At 51.4% G+C, this 11,170-nt stretch overlaps 2 protein-coding genes across 2 annotated transcripts in view; both read right to left on the reverse strand.

The window, feature by feature from the left end:
• nbas (NBAS subunit of NRZ tethering complex) overlaps nucleotides 1-9,133 on the reverse strand; it is an 18,434-nt gene extending 9,301 nt beyond the window's left edge. The window contains exons 1-3 of the mRNA XM_076988161.1: nucleotides 9,051-9,133; nucleotides 5,042-5,186; nucleotides 3,892-4,020 (exon numbers count right to left, since the gene is read on the reverse strand). Of these exons, the coding sequence (XP_076844276.1) occupies nucleotides 3,892-4,020; nucleotides 5,042-5,086 (174 nt within the window). The 5' untranslated portion in view covers nucleotides 5,087-5,186; nucleotides 9,051-9,133. The remainder of the gene's footprint in view (nucleotides 1-3,891; nucleotides 4,021-5,041; nucleotides 5,187-9,050) is intronic.
• A 995-nt stretch (nucleotides 9,134-10,128) lies between these two features.
• The window catches only part of adgb (androglobin), a 62,164-nt gene continuing 61,122 nt past the window's right edge, over nucleotides 10,129-11,170 (reverse strand). The window contains exon 34 of the mRNA XM_076988050.1: nucleotides 10,129-10,246. Coding sequence (XP_076844165.1) covers nucleotides 10,129-10,246 — 118 coding nt within the window. The remainder of the gene's footprint in view (nucleotides 10,247-11,170) is intronic.

An 11,170-nucleotide genomic window follows, 5' to 3' on the forward strand; every position in this document is an offset into this window, starting at 1 on the left:
CACACGCATGCAAACATGTGCAGACAGGCGTGTATCACACATCCACAAAACAGCTGGGCTCATTAACACTGTCTATTTACAAATCAATTAAATGTTCACCAATATACTAATATCGGCTGGTGTGTGTGTGTGTGTGTGTGTGTGTGTGTGTGTGTGTGGGGAACACAGAAAGGGGCCATTAAAGATGTATGACTGGTTCTTCCCACCCTGGGTAGCGGCGGCTGGGGTCCAGTTCAGGGTTTTACTGCAGTAGTCGTGGGGGCTGGGCGCCACATAAACCATGTTAGCGCTGCGAGTTCATTCAAATCATAAAGCTCTTTAACCCCGCCCCCCAACTTTCTGAGTGGCCAGCTTCAATATAAACTCCGCCCCCCGGGATTCTGTTAACATTTACGACTGCCGCAGAGAGGGAGGGGCATAGAAACAGAGAAAATTGGTGACATCAAATTCACATCAAATATATAAAGATACACGGACACACGTGTAGATATATATGGACACACGTGTAGATATATATGGACACACGTGTAGATAGACACACAGCTGGACAGGGAGTAAATACGGGGATCAGAGTGAAGAATGCACAAGAATACACAGAGAGAGAGAGGGAGAGAGACGGAGAGAAAGAGGGGGAGAGAACAAAGATAGAAAAAGAGAGAGAAAGAGAGAACGAGAGAGATAGAGAGACAGAGAGAACAGCAGGTTACAGGAGTCATCCCTGAAATCATAAGGGTGTTCACATAAAAATCTGGTATTACAGATGTGTATGTGGGTCCATTTGATGTACATGTTTGATAACCCAACGTTAACCAAACAGTAATCCAATGTTAGCCCAACGTCAACCAAACAGTAACCCAACATTAGCCCATCTTTCTTTTCCTCGTTTATAGGCTGTGAGTTCCCTTGAGCTCGGTACTCTGAAAGAATGTGGCCTCTTTCAAAAGTCAAACACTCTCCTGATACACGTGAGCAGACAGGGGTGTGTAACTGTGGGGGTGTGTAACACACGTGAGCAGACAGGGGTGTGTGACACACGTGAGCAGACAAGGGTGTGTGACACACGTGAGCAGACAAGGGTGTGTGACACACGTGAGCAGGCCGGGGTGTGTGACACACGTGAGCAGGCCGGGGTGTGTGACACACGTGAGCAGGCCGGGGTGTGTGACACATGTGAGCAGGCCGGGGTGTGTAACTGTGGGGGTGTGTGACACACGTGAGCTGTGCTGATATTGCCAGAAAGGATAAATCTGGACTCAGGAGGCCGTAACAGGTCTTGAGACTGTGGTGGTCACATGACGTCTGTGTATGAACAGACTCACTCACAACTTTACAAGATTCTGTGTTTTCCACTCTGGAGGAAGACGTGCAGGATGGTGCATGTGGGCGGAGACACATATGTAGCCCCTCCTCCTGCACACATAGCCCCTCCCACCTGTGTAGCCCCTCCTCCTGCAATGTCCAAAAGTATATTGGGGGCCTAAAAATGAATCAGGGGTCCAGATACAGTCCAACGCCATTTTGCTCACTCACCAGAGACTCTTTGTCCAACTTTATTTCCTGTGCAGAACGGTGTAAAAAGGGTTTCTTGCTGTTTTCACACAAATGCCCCCCAGAGAGAAAGTGCTCGAGGAAGCGAAAAACAGAGAGTGAGGGAGAGAGAGAGAGGGAGAGAGAGAGAGAGACAGGTAGAGAGAGACAGTGTCTGTCTGTCTCCATCATCTCCCCTCAGGTCTGAGTAGTGTCCTGCTAAACCACACAGTCCACTACCCCACACAGTCCACTACCCCACACAGTCCACGGGTTCACACCACGTTCACATGCCAGTCTCATAACTCTCTGCCCCACACACTCTCCAACACCCCACACACACCCTCTACCACCCTACACACACTCTCTTAACCACCCCACACATACTCTCTACCACGCCACACACTCTTAACCACCCCCCACCCTCTACTACCCCCACACACACTCCACACACACACATTCTACCAGTACTCAGGTGCTGTGTTCACGTCTTCCCAGTGGAGACTTCTGACACCGCTGAATTAATACGTTACGCATGATGGTTTGAATACATGCCCCAAGATTATTCACGCAAACAATAATAATTAATAAAAACACATCCCTGCTGAATCATATCGGACCGTAACCTCTTCCTCTGGCTGAATCGGTGTAACGAAATGACACAATAACCTCCATAATTACTGAGGCGTTGACAATTTCAGGCTTTAATTAAAAAATAATCGCAACAAAAAATCATATCGGGGTGATAATGCAACACATTTATTCATATTTCAGAGGGCAAGGCATTCAAAATAGAAAACAACAGAAGAGACACAGACTCATTAGAGGCCCACACCTCACGCCACACACCTCACACCCCACACACCTCACGCCCCACACCTCACGCCCCACGCACCTCACGCCCCACGCACCTCACGCCCCGCACCTCACGCCCCACACACCTCACGCCCCACACACCTCACGCCCCACACCTCACGGCGCACACCTCACGGCGCACACCTCACGGCGCACACCTCACGCCCCACACCTCACGCCACACACCTCACGCCACACACCTCACGCCACACACCACACGCCACACACCTCACGCCACACACGCCACACACCTCACGCCACACACCTCACGCCACACACCTCACGCACCCCCGCCACACGCACCACGCCCAGGGGAGGCGGGGCTAACAGCACGGCTGATCTCGCCATAAGGAATGTCAAGTAACCAATCATGTGACACTAAATGTGTCCATCACCACGTAACGGATGAGAAAGACGCCACAGTGAGGGAGATTGTGGTCAATTACGTCAAAGCCGAGCACGAGCAGTGGCGTGGTGTGTTTCGGGTGTAGTTAGGGTGGATGCCTGTGGACACACGAGCAGTGTCGTGGTGTGGTTCGGGTGTAGTTAGGGTGGATGCCTGTGGCGTTTGCCCTGATCTACATTACAGGGTTACAGCTGTGAGCTCATGGGCCCAATGAAATGGTGTTGAAGATGCCGGAGAATTAAGATGTTTACCATGAATAATTCAGTAATGTTCGTGGGTCGTGATACTGGATCTGTAGTGAATATTGCTGCCTGACGCTTGTTGTGAGAGCTGCCCGCAGGACGGACCGTAGCGCAGTGTGTGTGTGTGTGTGTGTGTGTGTGTGTGTGTGTGTGTGTGTGTGTGTGTGTGTGTGTGTGTGTGTGTGTGTAGCGTCCGGGTGCTCCAGTAGAGACGCGTCTCTAAATCACGGGGATCAGGGGTGATGGTGTGCTGGTGTGTGCCACGCTCACACAACAAGTCCAATAATCCCAGGTCAACAGGCCCAACAGACCCAACACCCCCAACACCACCACACCCCAGAGGCCACAGTCTATGGCATTATGTTTGTCAGCGCTGGACTAGAATCATTTGGCAGGTCATGTTTGGATCACATGTTTGGATCGAGCAGTAGGACTTATATGACCAGCATTCACTCACATGCCTGGTTAAACACTCTGTACTAGCTTTCATCTGACCTGGGGTCAGTGAGCAGAAGAGCAGTAGATCATGGTGACAGAAGGTCACGGTATCAGTCACCGCGCCTCTCTGACCTCAGGTCAGCCAGTCAGCAGGGTTCTGTTTAAATACCACCACTCACAAGTGATCGTGTGATGACCAGATGCTCACCAGTAAACCGTACAGATGTACCGCCAGGGTCGCTTCAACTTTGACCTCAGTGTCCTGCTGCCCCCCAAATCCCATCAGCCCTCTGTTCATAAACCCAGAGGCACCGCTGCCCTCGACTTATTGATGCTATAGCTGCTCCTGAGGAATAAGAAGTAACTTTGCCTGGAGTCTGACCAGACGCCAGTGGCAGTGAAGGCACGCAGGTGAGAACTTACTGAGGAGAGGCCACGGATCTGATCCAGCGTCAGTTTTAGCAGGCGCTCATCTCTGCTCTCAGCCATCAGCTTCAGGGCAGCGAGGTTGAAACTGCCATTCAACAGCATAGAGGAGATATAGCTAATACACTGAGAGAGAGAGAGAGAGAGAGAGAGAGAGAGAGAGAGAGAGGAGAGAGAGAGAGAGAGAGAGAGAGAGGTGGTGGGGAAACAGACAGACAGAGAGACAGACAGACAGACAGACAGGGAGACAGAGGGTAGATGTTCAAGATCAACACAGTGTAACCAGCAAAAAATCTGTATTATTACCACCAGCACTATACTACCATTTAATGACATTAAATACTGCCCATGAAATTGAGAGTGAAAGAGGATGAAAGAAAGACACAAGAAGAAGAAGAAGAAAAAGACAAGATGAGTGGAGATGGAGAAGGTGGAGATGGAGAGGGTGGAGATGGAGAAGGTGGAGATGGAGAAGGTGGAGATGGTGGAGTGGAGATGGAGAAGGTGGAGATGGAGAAGGTGGAGATGGAGAAGGTGGAGATGGAGAAGGTAAAGATGGGGAGGGTGGAGATGGAGAAGGTAAAGATGGAGAGGGTGGAGATGGAGAAGGTGGAGATGGAGAAGGTAAAGATGGAGAGGGTGGAGATGGAGACAGAGAGGGTAGATGGAGATGGAGAAGGTGGAGATGGAGAAGGTGGAGATGGTGGAGTGGAGATGGAGAAGGTGGAGATGGAGACAGAGAGGGTAGATGGAGATGGAGAAGGTGGAGATGGAGAAGGTGGAGATGGAGAAGGTAAAGATGGGGAGGGTGCTACTTTTGCAGTGTGTGTCTGTCAATGCAACAAATTCTATTCACAGCCTGGATATTCAAGGTGGCTGAGAGAAGCAGTAAACACACACACACACACACACACACACACACACACACACACACACACACACACACACACACACACACACACACACACACACACACACACACACACACACACACACACACACACACACCTTAGCTACTACTGGTCCGCACTGGTGCTTTTCATTACAACTGAGCCAAGTTAATACATCCTCTCAATGCACAGGGACACACTCCAGTAACACAAACACACACACACACACACACACACACACACACACACACACGTACCTGTGTGTCGAGCTTGTGCTTGGTGGGGTAGAGCGTACGACACATGGCCAACACCTCATCCCCGATGTTGACCTCTGAACTCCCAGAGCAGTGCGTGAGCAGGCTTCGCGTCACACGCACCCACGGGTTCTGTTCCGACACCAGCCTGCGGAGGGCAACAGCACACGTGAGCGTGCACACGTGAACCTCCCAAGTGTCCCACGATCACACCTTCATTCTACACGATGTAGAGAGCTAACGTGCGGTGAGCATACACCCCAGCAATAATTATCAGTGTTTATTATTAATCCAGCTCGTCCCAACGTGCTAATCTGACGTGTTAACGCCCAGAACGTGTGATTTCTCTCACCACGCACGATGACCCCCCCACCCCGTTTTAATGTTAAACATCTCTCTCTTATATCCTACATTTTTGCTTTTCGTTGATGACCACTTGTTTGTCATACATTTATTTTTACACGACCCTCTAATCCCAGGCTGTTTGCACCTTTAAAATGGAAATAAGGTAAATTAGCTCTGTTCTGATTGGCTGCCATGTATTGTGTCTGAAACACGCCTGAGAAATTAATGTAAGGGGCGGGGTTAAACTGGGCCAAGCGGGCAGGGATATGTAAATTAGTTTGGTCTTGTGACATCGGAGAAACAGTGATTTCAAAATGGGCAGTTTTAGCACCGTAGGTTACATATTTGGACGATATGTCCTGGAGGACCGACTGGTGTGTTTTGAAAAACAATATTTACTCATTACTTCATTATCCATTATTTCAATAAAGTGAGGGAAATTCAGGCTTAAGTGTTGGGGCCCTTTAAGAGCCACCCAACACGTCCGTTAAACACACCACAGCCGTGTGGTATGAGACTCGCGCGGCTCTTGGCAAGTGTCCTCTTAATTCTAACCTACATTTGAGGACACACCTCTGTGTGTGGGGACCCGTACCCCCCCTGTGTGTGAGGACTCATTTGGAGAAGCAAGAGAGAGCACTAATATGTCACTGTCTACACAAAAGGCCCAAATAACAGAAACACGGGATAAAGTACAACCTCAATGAGAGCTAAGCTAAACAAGTTAGCATCTTGGTTAATTTTGGAAAGGGTAAACAATAAGTGTTTTTTTTTCATAAAATAGGAATGCATTATTGAAAGAAACAGATGGAGGGTCAGTAGAGTGACACTGTCGAACAAACAGACTAGAAATATTCACTCTGAAATGTTTATGTAATATATGGATATGCACGTGTATATGTTACATATAAACGTGTGCACACATATAGGGAATTTTTCAATACAGTGTCTGTATTTTTGGATGAAAGTTTAGGGATTGGTGACATCTCTGATGTTATCCAATCAATTAAGATGATTAAAGCAGCACACACCCACACACACACACACACACACACACACCACACACACACACACACACACACACACACACACAGCACCTTGTACTCTAAGGACTGACCCCAGTCTGAACTCCTGCACTGGGAGTCCTCTGTGATGTGAACAGTCCGAGGGTTTATGAACCCAGGGTTTAATCCGGCCACGGGGCCCAGACGCCAGGAGCCAACTTTCATTCTTAATCCCATAGTTGCTCCTGATTTTAGAAGATTTATCGGTTTCTCAATTTTTCCATGTAGATTGGATAACACCTTGAACTCTAGTCAGTTTACTGGGTACTGGAGTTGAGCCCTTAAATCCAACATGTGAGTGTCTCTCCCCAGGAAGAGGAGTTAGTGTCACTAGCTGTCAACCTAATGACTAATGATCGTCAGAATTCATGACCCACACAGACCAGAGGCTAACCACTACAGACAGAATATTACTACAGCGCTTACACACACACACACACACACACACACACACACACACACACACACCCTTTGATTCTTATATGGCGACATGTGAGGGGCCATCATTCTCTCCATGTTTATGCTAATGTCAAGGATAATTAGACATAACCGATATTCTTCACCCTGCGCAGAACTTGTAGTGTTCTTCACTCCTGGGTGAACTCTCCACACACGTGGAGGCAGGAACCTGGTGCTCACGCATACAAAATGCAAATGAACACTCCTTTAGTAAATGTCAAAGATCACTGCACAATCCCCCCCAGGCAGAACCCATGCGTGCTGCACACATTCACCCCCTTCACGCAGTTTCCATAATGCCCCAGCGCTGGCGTTTAGCAGGCCTGGTGTTTCCAGCCCCCAGAACCCACCGTGGCTACATCAGCGGCCGTCAGACAGACGCGGCTCCTTTCTGCTCAGAGCTTCATTAGAAGAACACAGCCCCAGGCACCTAGACCTCCTCATCCAGCCCGGCCCACCTGACACTGTCCCACCCGGACAGACGCCATTACAGCAGCTGGGCTGAGGGGCAGGAGCCCGAAGCTCTTCCAGCACCACTCAGACTGCCCTGAGCAGGACACCTGCAGGTCTTTCATCTCAGACTGCCCTCAGCAGGACATGGGCAGGTCTCTCATCTCAGACTGCCCTCAGCAGGACACGGGCAGATCTTTCATCTCAGACTGCCCTGAGCAGGACACGGGCAGGTCTTTCATCTCAGACTGCCCTGAGCAGGACACGGGGCAGATCTTTCATCTCAGACTGCCCTGAGCAGGACACGGGGCAGGTCTTTCATCTCAGACTGCCCTCAGCAGGACACGGGCAGATCTCTTATCTCAGACTGCCCTCAGCAGGACATGGGCAGGTCTTTCATCTCAGACTGCCCTCAGCAGGACACGGGCAGGTCTTTCATCTCAGACTGCACTCAGCAGGACATGGGCAGGTCTTTCATCTCAGACTGCACTCAGCAGGACATGGGCAGGTCTCTCATCTCAGACTGCCCTCAGCAGGACACGGGCAGATCTTTCATCTCAGACTGCCTCAGCAGGACACGGGCAGGTCTTTCATCTCAGACTGCCCTCAGCAGGACACGGGCAGGTCTTTCATCATCTCAGACTGCCCTCAGCAGGACATGGGCAGGTCTCTCATCTCAGACTGCCCTCAGCAGACACGGGCAGATCTTTCATCTCAGACTGCCTCAGCAGGACACGGGCAGGTCTTTCATCTCAGACTGCCCTCAGCAGGACACGGGCAGGTCTCTTATCTCAGACTGCCCTCAGCAGGACACGGGCAGGTCTCTTATCTCAGACTGCCCTCAGCAGGACATGGGCAGGTCTTTCATCTCAGACTGCCCTCAGCAGGACACGGGCAGGTCTTTCATCTCAGACTGCCTTCAGCAGGACACGGGCAGGTCTCTCATCTCAGACTGCCTTCTGCAGGACACGGGCAGGTCTTTCATCTCCAAGGTGCTCAGGATCCTGCAGCCTAGCACTCGAGATTTAGTGTGTCTGCGCCAAACATGGTAACGCCCCCCTTCATTGGGACATCCAACCACGTGCCTGCACTGTGCATATATTAATGTAGGTTTGTCACCTAATGCAAAATAAATAAATAAAAACTCAAAACACCCAGAATGCATTTCTTCTAGCATTACACCATCACCCCTACAAGCTGCAGAGGGCAATGCAACACACACCACACACACACACACACACACACACACACACACGCACACAATCATCTGTATTCCATTCTGTCTCCACTTTAATCTAGAAAAGCCTCTGAAGCATCGTACAGAACAACTGGGCTCATCAGGTCTGGCGTTGGTGCCAAACGTCTCACACACACTGCTGCGTCAGCTCACACACCTCCGATTAACGTCTATTTACTGCAGGAAGCAACGCAGACCGTAAGGTGGCCGCATATCGTAAAAATGACAAAGTGAAGAAAAAAATTTATTAGAAAACGCACACGGCGGTAAAAACGGCGGAGGACAGAACCGGTTTGTGGACCTGCCCGGGGCCCACGGTTCTGAGATACGGACCACCGACGATAACCTCATTTACACTTTGGTGAGGCGCAGTGAGCGGACGCACCTGCTCGAGAGACCCGGCTTAATTGATTTTTGTTTCCACACTCTGTGCTGGTTCCCCCAGGTAATAATTTACCTCAGAACTATTTCCTCCCGTCTGAGGACGGAGAAACTTTTACAGACTAAAATGGTTCTGGAAAAGAATAAAACGGAGTTAAAAGAAAAACGAGTAGTACATGGGCAGGAGTAAGATTACAAACGTGACCTGTTCTCGTCTGTGAAGGAGGCCAGGCTTGTAGGAGGAGCATGAGGTGCTGAAACTCCACCCACTTCCGACTATCAGCCAGCAGCTCCAGGAAGAGATTGTAGCGTTTGTCCTCATCTTCAATATCCTTCATTTCACACTGAGAGACAGAGAGAGGGATGAGAGAGAGACAGAAAGACAGAGACAGAGAGAGACAAAGAGAGACGAGAGAGAGGAGAGAGAAGGAGAGAGAGAGGAGAGAGAGAGAGGAGATGAGAGAGAGGAGAGAGAGGAGAAAGACAGACAGACAGAGACAGAGAGAGAGAGAAAGTACATGAGCCAGTGGAATTTTTAAAACGGTAATGAATTAGATACTGGACAACCTCCAATTATGAATCATTAAATATGCATAAAACACAGAACGCACACACATGGAGAAGTGGGTTAGAAACAGATGACAAGAAGAAGACTAATTTTAGCTGACGAGAAGGACAGAAAGAGAAAGTGCAACAGAGAGAGATGAGAGACAGACAGAGTGTGAGACAGTGAGAGAGAGAGGGAGTGTGATGGGGGGAGGAGAGAGAGAGGGAGAGATGGAGTGAGAGAGAGAGAGAGAGTGTGTGATGTGGAGGGAGAAAGAGAGGGAGAGTGATGGGGAGGGAGAGAGAGAGAGGGAGTGTGATGGGGAGGGAGAGGGGGGAGAGAGTGATGGGGGAGGGATGAGAGGGAGAGAGTGATGGGGCTGATTACATGATCAGATTGGACATGGTCGCCCCACCCCCACACGAGAGTGAGTCGAGTGTCTACAACTACTGCAGCCGCAAGACCTTACAGCTCAGCACAGAGCAATCATGCAATTAAACAGCCTTACACACACACACACACTCACTCCCACACACACACACACACTCCCACACACACACACTCCCACACAGATCCGGGTCACAGATGGAGAGAAGTGAGTTGTGCCCTATGGTGACGTCTCCCCCGCACCACTCTCGTCTCCAAGAGGCGAAGCCAGGAAGTAATTAAACGTGCCGAGCAGAGTCAGCAGAGCGCGGTGGAGACGCCCAGACGCTCGCCGACGTCTGAGGGGAGGATGTGGCTGGAGACACCGCGGAAGGAAGGCCTTCAAACGTGAGGGAGGGAGGGAGAGAGGGAGGGAGGGAGAGAGGGAGGGAGAGAGAGAGAGGGAGGGAGGGAGGTGAGAGAGAGACGGAGAGGAGAGGAGAGATGGAGGGAGGGAGGGAGAGGGACGAGAGAGACGGAGGGAGAGAGAGAGGGAGGGGAGGGAGGGAGAGAGAGGACGGAGGAGAGAGAGGGGAGGAGGGAGGGAGGGACGGGAGAGAGAGAGGGAGGAGGGAGGGAGGGAGGAGAGTGAGGGAGGATGGAGAGAGACGGGGAGAGGAGGGAGGGAGGGATGAGACGGAGGGAGAGGAGAGAGGGAGGGAGGGAGGGAGGGAGAGAGAGAGGGAGGGAGGGAGGGAGAGAGAGACGGAGGGAGAGAGAGAGGGAGGGAGGGAGGGAGGGAGAGAGAGAGGGAGGGAGGGAGGGAGAGAGAGACGGAGGGAGAGGAGAGAGGGAGGAGGGAGGGAGGGAGAGAGAGAGGGAGGGAGGGAGGGAGAGAGGGAGGGAGAGAGAGAGGGAGGGAGGGAGGGAGGGAGAGAGAGAGGGAGGGAGGGAGGGAGAGAGGGAGAGAGAAGAGGGAGGGGAGAGAGAGAGGGAGGGAGGGAGGGAGGAGAGAGACGGAGGGAGAGAGAGAGGGAGGGAGGGAGGGAGGGGGAGAGAGGAGAGGGAGGGAGGGAGGGAGGGAGGAGAGAGGGAGAGGAGGGAGGGAGGGAGGGAGGGAGGGAGGGAGGGGAGAGAGGGAGAGAGGGAGAGAGGGAGGGAGAGAGGGAGGGGAGAGAGGGAGGGAGGGAGGGAGGGAGAGAGAGAGAGGGAGGGAGGGAGGGAGGGAGAGAGGGAGAGAGGGAGGGAGGGAGGGAGGGAGGGAGGGAGAGAGGGAGAGAGGG

Source organism: Brachyhypopomus gauderio, unplaced genomic scaffold, assembly GCF_052324685.1.
Source record: "Brachyhypopomus gauderio isolate BG-103 unplaced genomic scaffold, BGAUD_0.2 sc60, whole genome shotgun sequence".
Taxonomy (NCBI): domain Eukaryota; kingdom Metazoa; phylum Chordata; class Actinopteri; order Gymnotiformes; family Hypopomidae; genus Brachyhypopomus; species Brachyhypopomus gauderio.